This window comes from Heliangelus exortis, chromosome 8 (assembly GCF_036169615.1).
Source record: "Heliangelus exortis chromosome 8, bHelExo1.hap1, whole genome shotgun sequence".
Lineage (NCBI taxonomy): Eukaryota > Metazoa > Chordata > Aves > Apodiformes > Trochilidae > Heliangelus > Heliangelus exortis.
The window spans coordinates 22953559-22967985 of NC_092429.1; the positions used below are offsets into that span (position 1 = coordinate 22953559).

Here is a 14427-nt window from a genome sequence, read left to right on the forward strand (position 1 = left end):
CACCTCAGAGCCTCCTCTTCCCCAGGCTGAACAACCCCAACTCCTCCAGCCTGGTTTCAGAGGGGTCCAGTCCCCTGATTTAGTGCCTCTCCTCTGGACATGCTCAAGGAGCTCTATGTCCTCCTTACGCTGGGGACTCCAGAACTGGACACTGATTTTCTTTTTCACCACCATACTATTAAAGGCCCCCAGTCAAAACTGAGACTCCAATCTGAAACATTCTAAACAAATAAAAAACTCAGACAGCTCTTGAGGGGCTAACTGAAAGTTTTATATACCATCTTAGTTAAGTCTGTGTAAATAAAAAGACACTGTTCAGCAGTTGATTAACTGCACTTTCTTTAGCAACTTAAATGCTATTGCTTTTCTGCAGTTATCATGATAATCTTACTGTAAGTAATATCATCCTCCTGCTAATGATGACTATAAATGCACAACATAGAAATTTATAATAAAAGAAACAGAAAAAGAATTCACTGCTTACCCACACAGTGAGGTGGTGACTGCCATTTCCCATCTACACATGTTATTTCATTCAAACCAATGAGCTGGAAATTGTTCAGACATGAAATTGCTATTTTATTCCCATTCTTGTAAATTCTTCCAGATGATATCTGCTCTGCACCAGGCACCTGGGGTGGAGGTGGGCATGTTCTCTCCTCATCTAAGGGCACATATTCATGTTATAATAGAGCATACAATAAAATGTAAGAGTTCTTCACAGATTACAACACAACACCCCAAGAAAACACTGGTGACAATTCTGAAAATTCTCAGGCATTAATCAATATCATATCATGGCCATGTTCCTCTCTACAGTGATCTACTTAAGGAAAACTGGATCAGCTTCAGGGGTTCCTGTTTTCCTGGTTTTTTTTTCTTTGTTGTTGTTTCTTTTTTTTTTTTTTTTTTCTTTAGACTTAGCTGATAACAGGACTAACTGACAATCACAAAAGGAAACAAAGAAATAAACTTCAGTTTTCCCACTCAAGGACCAAATGGCTGCTCCTCCCAAAGGAAAGAAAAAGTGAATGGAGGTAGATCTAGGAAGGAGGAGACTTCAAGAGCTTGATTTACTGCTTCTAGTTTTCCAGAGAACTGGGAAGGTAGGGACACCTGGCTTTGAAAGGGAATGATGCCTCAAGTGATTACCACTCTCTGTACTTCTCCAACTTTCATGCATCACTTCCCATGATTCTGGAGTGATCAAAGCAGACAATAAAGGCAATGACTGTTTTACATTCATGCCTGCTACAGGCAATATCCTTCTCTGCTATACATAAAGGCAGTCCTGCTGGCATTTTACCTTTGATGTGTATTAAGTAAGGGCAGTTTCCTCTAGGTCTGTGCTTTTGAGTTGGCCAACTCAGGTTTTTTCTTATTGTTTCACTAGGAAACAATTGGGAAAAATAGAAGGAAAATGAAAAGACAATTCAGGAACAGCATAGGAAAGCTGTGAATGTTTATAGGAAATAATGAAACTGTCTGGAGCTTGAGCTGTATGCTTGCCTGATTTGCACCAGGGTAAAGCCCTTTTGAAGAACCAAGCTAAATTTGTCATTTCTCACTTTTCATAGAAGTCACAGTGACAACTGTTCCAGTTGTCAGAGAAGAGATTAAGTCTGCTTCACTAAAATAGCCCATGTCTAAACCTAGTAACAGTTCAAATGATTCCTGTAGTTATTCCTGACTGTGCTTTAGCATTTAATGCAGTAAGCATATATATATATATATATATAAGCACATAAACATTTCTGACTAGTGACACAGCTAAGAGGCTTTAATAACGAGAATTTAACATCTTCATAAAAAGAAGAAATTGCATGCAAATCTAAGAAACATGCCTGCACATTCAATCTCTGGTGACCATTTTCCAGACACACAAGCTGCCTGTTTAATGTTTGTGTCAGCTGCTGTACATCTGTAACGTATAACTCCAGCCTCCTTCCTTGTCCTGCGCAAAAGCTCCACACCCACTGGAGGTTCACACTGAGGAGATGGATCTGAAAAAAAAATCAAAAAGATCTAAAAAAATAGATATAGTTCTGATAATATGTATATACACATTCACTGATGAAGAGTCCATCCATTCACTAATGCATGTTCGTGTAAAAGTGTTTTCCTCTTTACTGGAGTTTGAAGTAACTCCTAAGATTTCTAGTTTACAGAAACAAAATGACTTCTTGCTCCTGTTCCCACTCACAAAGCAATTATTTTTAGGTTGACAGGATCCCTTTTGCTGAGTGCAGTAAATAATATGAAAACTAAGCATTTTTTTTTTTTTTTATTCCCTAAACATATATAAAGGTAGTAAGATGAGCAAAAAGAGAAACCTTCTTTTGCTTGTAGGAGCATAAAGGAAGTACTACTCCACATCTAATATGTACCAGGTACCAATCTCCGTTAGAATAATACTTAAGTCATAACCAGGTCTTGTGTCCTTGACTGGTGTTTCTGAGAGTCAGAACACATGCTACTTGTGAAAGCTAAGCAGACTTTGTTTTGTGCTAGATTCAATCCTCAACATAACTGTAAATAAAGGTACAGTGTACTCGAATTACAATGATTAATATCGGTGTACACTGATTAATGTAAAATCATTTCTGAAGAAATGGGGAACAAAGAATTGGATATATCATAAACTGTTCTCTGTTAAAGATAAGTGAGGTGCTGGAGAAATTTATCCCAGACAAGCCTCCTTGCTCAGTAGTGCCTCTTTCTAAAATTACTGACTTCAGTGCACTTTTTTTTATTTAATCATAGGAAAAGGCTTTCTTTTATATATTCTTAAAAGACATTACTTTCATTCAACTTATGCATTGCAAAACTCAATGGGAAGAGGAGAAACAAGAAAAACTACTGAATAGAAATTAAAATAACTAATGCACATAAAAATGGGGAGGATGGGATAAGCCTAGCACAATGTGGCACTAACAACATTTTTAATACCCATTAGTATTTAAAAAAAAAAGCATAGTATACAGAGACATAAAACTGTAAGTAATTAATACAACAGGTACACAACTTTATTGCAGGTATGTCCCAAGGCTTCTGAAGGGTCATTACCAAGGAGGAACACTGTAAAAATGGGTAAAAGCCATCATACACCAAAGATGTTCTCCATGCTTCATTCTACCCACTGCCCAAGGGTCTGTTTCCTTCCCCAAACTTACTCAGAGCATTTACAAAGTTGTAGGTGCAGAGTCTGTCCAGGAAGAAGGGCATTAAGTTCACATTTAAATGGGGAGTAAATAAAAAAATCTTAATTGAGATGCATGAAACTATAGTATCTCTGGCTATATGTTGATTGCTGAAGCCCTTGACGTTTTGTACAGAACTATGCTACACTACTACCTGAAATATTTTGGAAATTTTATAGAAATAGATTACCAGCACAAAGTGGTAATGGCTCCCATTCCCCACTGAGACATTTAGTTTTAATTTCCTTTGAATTTCCAGAGCCTGGGTTACATCCATATGTTACTTCATCACCGTGTGAAAACTGGGCCTGGTCTTCCTGATAAACAACAACATTTGGAATAGAGGAAGGTGATCCACATGGCATTTTGTCCTCTGTTGAAAAGAGAAGTATTCCACAGTAATACAGGAGTCATACATGAATAGCTGAAAGAACTTTAAAAAAAACATTCCATATTTGCATTTGGTGAGACAAATCTACTCCCATTAATTGTAATAAGTTTACTAAAACAGATTTCAGACAGTTTACTGAATTCCTCTCTTGCTTTTTTCCTTCTTTCTCCATCAAGGTAGTAACTCCACAGCACAGTCCAAAAGCAGTTTCAGCTAACAATAATTTGCCAAACTGTTTTCCACATAAATCCTAAAATGCAAGAAAACCTTTAATTAATCCAACTCACCTGGATCCCTCATTCTGATCAGTCATAATTGTATTTGGTCAGACACCTACACATTTTTAATGTGTACTTTCCATTAGTATTATTACAAGAACTGAAAATCACTGTAACATCCCTTAGAGGGCTGCAGCACTGCCAGCTCTGTGTCATAACAGCAGTTTTGTGTCAGGCTGTCAGTGTTGCAGTGGTAGTGACAGCAAAAGGTAATGGCTTGCACAGACGAGTACAGCATGTCAGTATTTTTTTCTGAAGGAGGAATAAAGCAGTAATGAGTAATTATGACTCTAATATCATGATCCAGGTGATTACAGGGCTGGTACAATTAAGAGGGATCTTGAGAAGTGGGGACAAAGATTGGGTGTGGCAGAGTAGAGGGAAGGAATGGTGAGAGAGAGAACACAGCCTGGCACCCCAAGGCTATGAACAGCTCACAAAAGGCCAGCTTAGCCCCTGAGCTGATCACAGCTGCTTTTAGGGGTTGAAAAGAATAAACAACAAGTATCATCTAACATATTTTTAAAAACTTACATATCTAATTCAGAAATTTCAGAATTCAGAATTTTCTTTTTTTCCAGTGCAAAAAAGCGCAAGGCATAAAAACATGCTGCCCAAACTTAAAATTTCCCCAAGTAGGTTCTGTACAGGGGGAATCATCTGCATCAAGATTTTATTCCTTCCAGTGAATGACTTGAGAATGATAACACATTGCAGCTTCCCTCCAAAACACACCAGACTGAAGCCATTGACTTCAGAACCCAGTGGGGTAGTGGAAGGGTAAGCATAATGCCAGAGAAAGAGGTAAATAAGAGAAAGGGTGTGTATAACAATTATAATTATGTAGTATACATTATTCATACAACATAGATTTCTGTATGGATTATATATTTATAATTATTCTTTCCATATTATATATTTATTTTCTTACTATAATCACATGACCTTGACTCAAAAAAATTCTTTGGATGGTTAAGATTTCAATTATACTATTAATAAAGTTTTGGCTGGACATGTACTCTGTGTTAACTTTTCATCTGTAACATGAATTTAAATGTAACATATTATACCTGCAAATATATAATTCTAATTGTGAAAATATCTGTGCATAATCCTACAGTGAATTACAGACTTCTCACAAATAAGTTTTATATAGATTTACCAATGCAAGAGGGAGGAGATGACCATTGTCCATCAACACATTCTATTTCCTTTGATCCAAACAATTTAAATTCGCTGTTGCATTCATATTGCTTTCTGTCCCCATGCTGATACTGTTCCACAGAGCCACCAGCAATTCTGCCATCAGCAATCTCAGGTGGAGGTCCACAGGCTCTGGCTTTTGCTGAAATCAAGAGAGGAAATCTGTGTTCTGAACTCAGCACTTGTAGCACAGTTACATGTTAAGTGCAATGCAAAATAAATTGAATTTGATGTTTAAATCTGAGAATTAAACAGCAGGACAGGTTAAACAGATCACTGTCTTATGCCTTTGAATATCTATATTTGTGTTGGGATGGAGAACACATGTATGGGTGGCCCTGGATCACTCTGTGCTCTTCTATGCACTTTCTATTTTCTGCTGTGATAGAAGAACTGGTTGATAAAACCAATACAGTTTTAAAAGAAAAAGAAAAAAGTGTCATACGGATAACAACTTCAGTAGTCTTAAAAAAAAAAAAAAAGTGAAAATTCTGTTTATAATAATAACCTATATTATAAAAATCACCCAGCAAGTAATATGCACTGTATATGAAAGAAATTAATTTCTGATGGAGTGAATGAATCTCCTGTTAATGGAGATAAAAAGTTTCCTGAGCTAAAAGGACAACTAAACAAAATAGATTTGCTTTTAAGTGCAAAAGAGGGTGAGCAAACAGAAGTCTTAGATCACAGAAGACAACAATGAAACTGATCAAGTGGGAAGGAAGATAAGATTAGAAATTCAAGACCCCTTCATCCTCTCATCTGCCTCATAACAGGGCACAGCACCAGCAAAATAAACTCTTCTCAGATGTCTCTAAGTTGTGCTTTGTCTGAAAAAGGATGAGAAGAATAGGGACATGTATCTTCCTTTCTGCATGAGTTAGTTCATCCTACTGGATGAAGCTAAGGAATTTCACAGAAAAAACCCTTCACTGACTTTCTTTTGCTTGAGTCCAGCTCTGTATCATCTCCAAAATATTTTTTTCTTCAACATCATGTGACCAAAAAAAGGAACATAAGGTACAATATCTGATGGGTATCAACACCAAGTAATGCCAAAACTTAAAGACATTTAGGATAGAGAAATAGAAGACATATTACTCAATCTCTCCTGGCTGCCATTGTGCACATTATTTATGCTTTTTTGAATAAATAAATCTTTTTTCATACGTTACAGTCAACAACTTGAGTGAACTTTTGCACAAGCCCTTTACCAGCTGCTTTGCAGTTACTGCAGAATTCCAACTGGTGTAACCAAAGCTAACAGAAACTTCAGCACTGAAATATGTGCAGAATCTTTCAGATAAAATTGCAAAACACTATGAAATGATCCAAAGAATTCCTGCCCTTTTAGAGACAAAGATGGAATAATTGTTCTTGGGAGCAAGACTTGCTTAAAGGTGTCTGCAGAAGTCCTCAGAACCCAGGCATTTTCATATATTTCCCACTGCAAGAAAGTTCACAGAAGAATTACCTTTACACACTGGTGGTGATGGAAACCATCCAAAGTAATAGCACTGAATAGAAGCAGGTCCCACTCTCACATATTTGTTTGCACAGGTAAATTTCACAACATCTCCATTGCGATATTTCCCCTCCTTGGGAGAAAATTCTCCATTGGGCAATGTTGGCATTTCACATTCTATTGCTACAAAGACAAAATATTTGAACACATAATGTACATCCTAAGTACATGAAATATTAGTGATTAGAACAAAGCCAAAGGAGCTCTTAAAGAAAAAACTTCACAAAATGTATGCATTTACACTGGTAAGCAAATACAGCAATATTCACCAAGACACTGAGGCGTTGGACTCCATTCACCATTTGTGCCACACGTTGTGGTACCAGTTGGCATATTATTTGCAGTTTGATATCCCTCCAAACATGCATACTCAATTGTGTCTTCAGGCATGAACACAGTTTTATCTGTATGGTAACTCATACTGTCCAAATGAGATGTTTTACATGATTCTGTAGAATAAAACAAAGTTAGTGCATTCTGAGATCCAGAAACATACTCTTTTGAAATAATCATTTCTGTAGATGCTTTCATGTGTGTTAATCCACTAAACCACTCAGTATATTTGAAACATTTTAAATTGCCAGAACAGAAGTGTAGGATATCACACGTAACAAATTCATACAAGATGTATTGCATCTATATTCAGAAAGATGTGCATAGAAGCAATAACTAGCATAAATATTTATTCCTTAGATTAATTTGCTTTCCTTTTACTATGTAGTATGATTATGATTGGTGTCATAGCAAACGCTTTGTAATCCAGCTTCCTGTGGTCATTTTTGGAGGAATCAGAAAAAAAAAAAGCTGCAAAATCCTATATAAAGGACAAGAAAAAATATTTGGCTAAAGCTGGTCAATATTGTGAGGCTCAGCACCATAATACTGGAAGATTAAGTCTCTTCTTTTACTATTCTGAATGCCTGTTGAGGAAAAGAAGGAACTCCGAATAAGAGGAAAAAGGCAACAGGCCTTTTCAGGCATTTTCAGGAATTTTTCAGTATTTTTCACAAATGTACTTTTTAACACCAGGGCAGACCTATGCCTAGTGCTTTTTATGCATAGTGCTAACATTTTTCAAAAAAACGAAAGCCTTTTTTCTCTAATCTGGTCACATTTAAAGAAAGTTCTTGGCAGAATCCCTTGGTTCACAGGCATTTCTTCCCTCTCAATGAATCTTTCCTCTCAAATGTGAGAGGCAGGAGTAAATTTGTACTGGTACTTGTACCAGGTAAGAATAACTGGAGAGGTCAGTGATTACCATCTATTTTGTGCTAGATGTCCAAAAAGATAGCTCACCTAGATGAAAGTAGATATTTTTCCTCCTTACTTCCTATGTGTTTTTATTTTGTATTTCTGGAGGATCAGTTCCCTATTTGAGTCTCCCCCTGCCCAATAAGGAAAATCTGCCCATCTAGATGACAAAAATTTGAGTACATAGGACATTATGTCTGTGCCAGTGACAATGACATGGAGCCCCAAAGCCTTTATGCTACTCACTGATGCACTTTGGAGGTGGATTCCAGCCATTCTCTTGGCACTGTGTCACTCCTCTTTCTTTTCCTTCTGGAGTTACAAAGTCATTATAACACTGATAGGTGGCCTGCTCTTGTAAATTAAATGTTTTCCTTCTTGAGTTGAAGTAACCATTGTCAAAATTGTTATTCTGGCACATTTCTGAAAGAGACAGAATTTCTTCCAAATAAAACACTGCTAGAATACATGCCTATAATACACAGAAGAAGGACAAGTGAAAAAGCAGTAGTGCATTCTTAAGACTATATGAATTTTTGCTTTTTCATTGAATGCTCTTCCTGGGGGATGGACTGGAAAGAGAAAAGTCAAAGTTCAGTTACCAACTGGGGCAGCACAAACAGGGATGGGCAGGTGTTTGATGTGCAGCAGTGCTGTAAGCTACAAATCTCTACATCCACATCTGGTCTTCACTAGAACCCAAATTCATTTTGGGCATGAGCTGCAGTGTGCATGCATAAAGAGGACCTCCTGTCCATATTCCAAGGGGGATCACACCAGAGATCACCACAGTGTGTAGATACCACCTCAGTTCTAGCAAACAGAAAAGATGCAGAGCTCTTGTACTGCAGGACTGAAGCAAATTTGTACCAAAGGATGCCTTCTTGCTCTCTAAAACAGTAGTGCAGACAGACCTAATATTGTAACTGATTTCACATCACTTGAAATACACTTTTTAAACAAGTCCAAAAGGATGGAAATTAGTTATATTGGTTGGATGTTATAGTCTTGTATTCTGAAAGAAAACTTCTGCAGTATGCTAATTTTTTTTACTAATAAATTATTCTTCAATTTAAGAAAGTAACACCACAACAAACAGCAACTTTTGAGCATTAGATAACAAAGTGAACAAAGCTATGGGGGAAACAACTTTGAAGAGTCTAGGATGTATCTTTGAAGAGATAGGATGTTTTGAATGATGGGAGCACAGTTAACAATACTTTTGTGCAACAGCTTCAAAGGTTTACAGTGTACATCAAATATTTTGGTATTTATACCAGTACTGCCCACAATTGCCTAATACTAGAAATCTTAACATTTTACTTTAGTTGCTCATTCCTGTGTCGAAATATCAATGGGTGGCAGACCAGAACATTGTTTGGTGTCTGTCAGAGTGGATTTGTTTCCTAAAAAAGTATTATAGTCTAAGAAAAGTTAGGTTGAATTATTTCTTTTGTCCATCTGAAATCATTATTGAAAGTATTTAAAGTGAGATATTCTAGCAGTTTCAGGCTTGCTTCAAGTCAGGAACAAAAGCTGGAAACCTTCCTATTCCTCTCTGCATACAGAATAATTCCAATTGGAAAGGAAGCAAGAGAAATAGGGATTAGGTGGCATAGGAAGAGGCTGAAAGAAGACAAGAAAATACAGAGAGGCTGCACAAGAAGAAAGATTACCATTCGTTATATTACTGCACAGTTGCATTATAATGAGATTTCACTACTGAAGACAAAGGGACTGTGGCTCCCATTCCAGAGCATTGTGTTCCAGTTGTAGAGCACCTAGACTGATGAGTTCCTAAGCTGTGGTGATGGATTGATGTAGGTGATGTTATGATGGATTTACTGTTTCTAACTAGACTCTGCAACAAAATAAAAGCACACTCACTTTTACGGATACATCTTGGAGGAGGTGACCAGTCATCCTTTGTGCATGTGACTTCCCCACCTTCATGTTCAGTCTCATAGTCAATGTTGCAGACATACCTGGCCTGTTCACCTTCCTTGTAAAAATTCTTCTGGATACGTGAGAAATAACCATTTTCCACATGTTTCACATTGCATTTTTCTAGAGAAGGAAGGTAAGTATGTTTAACCAGAGCAATTTGTACAGCAAGAACTGAGGCAATTAATTCTTAGGAAGACAGTCCTAGACCCCTAGAACTTTCCTGTATCCTTCTACCCCAAAAATACAATTGTTTTTGAACCTAAGTGAAAGCATATTTTGTTTCACTGTTTAACGAATCACATGAACAGAATACAAAGCATTAAGAAGAGGTCTAGCAAACAGTATCACTTACCTAATGCTCATAAGCAAGGCTGCTTAACTTCAGTGCATCTGGCATCATGTACTCCAGCTCTGCTTTGGCCTGCTATGTCTCTAAAATGGTGATGTCTGAACTGACTGATTTTCAGCATTTGCCTCTGGGAGATTTTATCATCACTGTGCAAATGTATCAGCCTCTCAGATGAGCTCTTGATATTTTAGCAACAGCTAAGCATGCCATCTTTACAGCATCCTGTACCCCCAAAAACCCAGACAAAAGGAAGCTGTCCAAAGGAATGCAATAGCTGTTTTACATGAGCACCTTGTCCTTTCCTCCATGCAGCACTCCACTCACTTCCCGCATGGTGCACAACTCCTGAGGGCAACAGGGAAACATCTACTTTCTATAATCTACTTCCAAGCCCTACCAGTAAGTAGGCACTTTAGCATGACTGAGGATGTGTCAGGAGAGCAGGCCTTAGATGACTGCTTTAAACCTATTTTCTGTAGTTCAATCATTAAATCAGTAAATCTGGGTCTCTTGCTGATGCCAAGCTCACTTTCAGCTTGTTGAAAGTCTATCACCTACTCAGCTCCAAATGTTATCCAACAGGACCAGGCAACGGATCTCAGAGATGAACCTCTAGACAAAGTGCCCAAGCCATGGAAGAAAGAATTTATTTACATAGAGTAGAAACTCTCTGCATGTGGAGCTCTGTGTGCATATCATAGAATCATAGAATCATCATGGTTGAAAAGGACCTTCAAGATCATCAAGTCCAACTGTCAGTCCTACACCACCTTAACCACTAAATCATCTCCCAAACCACCACATCTGCCTGTTTTTTGAATACATCCAGGGATGGCAGCTCCACCACCTCCCTGGGAAACCTGTTCCAATGTTTTACCACTCTTTTTGGTGAAGAAATTTTTCCTCATAACCAATCTGAACTGCCCCTGGTGCAACTTGAAGCCATTTCATCTTGTCCTACCACTGCTCACTGGGGAGAAGACACCAACACCCCTCTCACTACAGCCTCCTTTCAGGTATCTGTAGAGGGCAATAGGGTCTCCCCCCATCCTCCTCTTCTCCAGGCTGAACAGCCCCAGCTCCCTCAGCCTCTCCTCCCAAGACCAGTTCTCCAGACCCCTGATCAGCCTCCTTGCCCTTCTCTGCACCCTCCCCAGCACCTCCATGTCCTTCCTATACTGCACTGCCCAAAACTGCACACAGGACTTGAGCTGCAGCCTCACCAAAGCTGAGCACAAGGGTAAGATCACCTCCCAGGTCCTGCTGGTCACACTGCTCCTGATACTGGCCAGGATGCCATTTGCCTTCTTGGCCACCTGGGCACACTGCTGGCTCATGTTCAGGTGTCTGTCACTCAGCACCCCCAGGTCCTTCTCTGATGGGCAGCTCTCCAGCCACTCCTCCCCAAAGCTTGTGGCACTGCTGGGGTTTGTTGTGGCCAATCTGTAAATTGTGCAAATTCTGCAAGATGCAGGCAAGTGATCCAGAAGCCAGAGAAGAGACACATTTCCCATGTATTTCTTAATCTCATTGATAGTTTCAGGAGCAAAGAATTCCTGAAATCCAAAAGCATCATTTCAACCTTACTCAGTTCAGAGAGTCACTTACCAGCTGACACTTCGAGGTCCGCAGACAGGGTGAATTGAAACAGTTTTATTTTAACTAACTGCTCTTTCTTCCATCTTGGGCTCTATTGGTACAATTTCTCCTGGACAGATCTTTGATAATTGTAACAGAATTGAGCATATAATTGGAATGTACTTACTGAGGCATTTTGGCTCTGGAGACCAGCCCCTTTCAGAGCAGATTATTTGACCATAATAATCTTCACTAGGGGTTGAATAACCATCATTGCAGTAGTAATCAGCATGCTGGCCAATCCTCATTGGGAAATAATAGTATCTGTAGTACTCCAGTGTTCTAGTTAACTTGCCATTCTCTATAGTTGGGTATTCACATGGTTTCTCTAGAAACAGAATTTAACAGCAACAGGATGAACATATTCATGACAAAAAGCTGATGCCTCAATTAATTCAGATTCAGATTCACCATCTGAGTGTTTTCTGAAAAGAACAGAATCAGGACTGCACACCTTGGAATACCCTAAGGAGTGCAGAACAATTGCACTCTGCCTGTGTCTCTGCATTACCTGTACCTATGCTGGTTCCCTCCATTACCATTGCAACCAACAGAAATCCAGACAATATACTCAGTGGACTCCAAAGGCTGATTCATATGATTGAATAAATATAAGAATTTATTCTACAGTGAGATTACACTGTCTAAGTAGAGTGTCTTGGCTAAATTTACTATAGTGACTGTGATAGCTGCCCAGAGAGACAGCTCAGGTATAGATACTGAACTGTGGACTATTAAAATTGACATGACTCCTGTCATCATTTTCATTTGTAACTTTTGCCATTCTGAACCAAAAGACCTTCCTAGATCTTCTAATTTTTATTTTAAAACTCAGTGTTTGCCTTTTGATTCCTCAGTTCCTCAAAAGTCTTATTCTATTAGTTTCCCCCTTTTCAGGGTCAAGTCAAGAATAGAAAGAGGAGATTTTCAGAAGCTTTCCTTCCAGTTTAGCAAGGCTGTGCTACTTGGCCACAGCAAGCAGGCTCCTCCTGAAGTGCTTTGACTCAGAGCCTACATACTGGGGCAGAGAACATCACTCACTAAACTGACCATTCAGTAATCAATTAAGTGGTCTCAAAATGATACCTTGATTTTAGAAACACACATATATAGAGGAAAAATTATTCCAGATACCAACAGTGCACTTTTTGGGAATAGTAGAAATCATCCAAAGCTTCATTTACAAGACTAATTTTGTTACAGTTTTTCTCACATCCTGTTTTCTAAGTATTTCTTTAATTTTCATTGACCAAAAGATCAAAGATTGTTAGATTATGACATGAATTGCTGATTTACTTCTTAATTTGTTAATACTGTGCCTACTAGGCAAAACTATAATTCTAGTTATGGGAATTTTGAGGCAAGAAAGAACCCATAAACAATCAAGAATATCTGAATATCTTGCTTTGTTATTTGACAGGTTATAACAGGTAGAAAGAACCCTGTGATGTTCATAATACATCAACATACAACAGCTAGTAAAAATCTAAAGCTGTGATCCCTATGATGAAAGATACCTTCCAGCTATTACCTATGTTTTGGTTTGGTTTGGATACTTACACACCTTCTATCCTCCTCTTCTCTTGATTAGTGTGCTACTCCTCATGTGGACCACAAACCTTCCTGACAGAGAGCTGACTACAGCACTTTTAAACACATACTTTCACAAATACATTAATAGATAATATATGTGTCTATAAACAAAATGTAAACGTAGATTATATCACTGTTTTTAGAGTGGATTTTTCTAAGCCATCAAGTTAAGTTTTACACAGCAGAGAAACACAACGAATAAGCACCTCTCACTTATCATGTTATTTAAGGTTTTTAAGAGCTACTTACCAACACAGCCTGGATCAGGCACCCAGCCAGCCTTGGTGCATTTAGCTGTGTTTTCTCCAGTCAATGTTTTAAAATAGTATCCAGGACTACACTGTACTGTGATTATATCATCTACTCTGTAGTTGTCATTTTGAGGTCTGAAGTCCCCATTGCGAATTCTTGGAGGAGAGCATACAATTTCTAAATAAAAAGAGAAAATATGGATGGTAATTTGAAGAATACGTTCATATTTATTGCATAAGTTCTTTTTCTGGTATATAGAAAATAACTGCATAAAAAGTTTAAAATATGTTTCGTAGGTCAACAAACAGGTTACATTTTGAGACTGACAGCTGTTACTTATGTCATGCTAATGAAACTATATCTATAGTGCACAGAGCATGGCTGGAGCAAGAACTAGAGGTGGTCAAACTGGATTTGGCTACAACCAACCCACTCAGGGCTAGGAGCAGTTGACCATAAGGTTGGTCCTGCTGTGGAGTGAAGGTGGGTGAATCAGCTATATGCAGGCACCACTGATTCATCTGGGTTCAGTGGTGTGTCTAATAGGAACCAAACCCACTACATGAATACACCCCAAGTATCAGAGCCCAGTAGAACAGTGCCTGGAAGAATGTTCTTTTGGCAATTCTCATAAGCAGTCTGTCACTAAACTCTAGGCAGTTCATATTGATTGGAATCATTATTAATCTTGAAGCAGAAAGGTCAAGAACTGAGTGTGTATTGAGAATAACCACTTTCTGTCTCTAAAGGAGTTCTTCTAGAAGAAGACTGAGAAAAGAGTTTTTATATAACATCCT

General features: G+C 38.3%; 1 protein-coding gene across 2 annotated transcripts in view; it reads right to left on the bottom strand.

The window, feature by feature from the left end:
- The window catches only part of CFH (complement factor H), a 34884-nt gene that overhangs the window by 6812 nt on the left and 13645 nt on the right, over positions 1 to 14427 (bottom strand). The window contains exons 7-16 of one of the 2 annotated variants that reach the window (XM_071751054.1): positions 13628 to 13807; positions 11913 to 12113; positions 9739 to 9918; positions 8098 to 8274; positions 6870 to 7049; positions 6550 to 6723; positions 5032 to 5214; positions 3391 to 3573; positions 1845 to 2003; positions 485 to 664 (exon numbers count right to left, since the gene is read on the bottom strand). In XM_071751054.1, coding sequence (XP_071607155.1) covers positions 485 to 664; positions 1845 to 2003; positions 3391 to 3573; positions 5032 to 5214; positions 6550 to 6723; positions 6870 to 7049; positions 8098 to 8274; positions 9739 to 9918; positions 11913 to 12113; positions 13628 to 13807 — 1797 coding nt within the window. The remainder of the gene's footprint in view (positions 1 to 484; positions 665 to 1844; positions 2004 to 3390; positions 3574 to 5031; positions 5215 to 6549; positions 6724 to 6869; positions 7050 to 8097; positions 8275 to 9738; positions 9919 to 11912; positions 12114 to 13627; positions 13808 to 14427) is intronic. The other variant, XM_071751055.1, reaches the window with a different exon arrangement.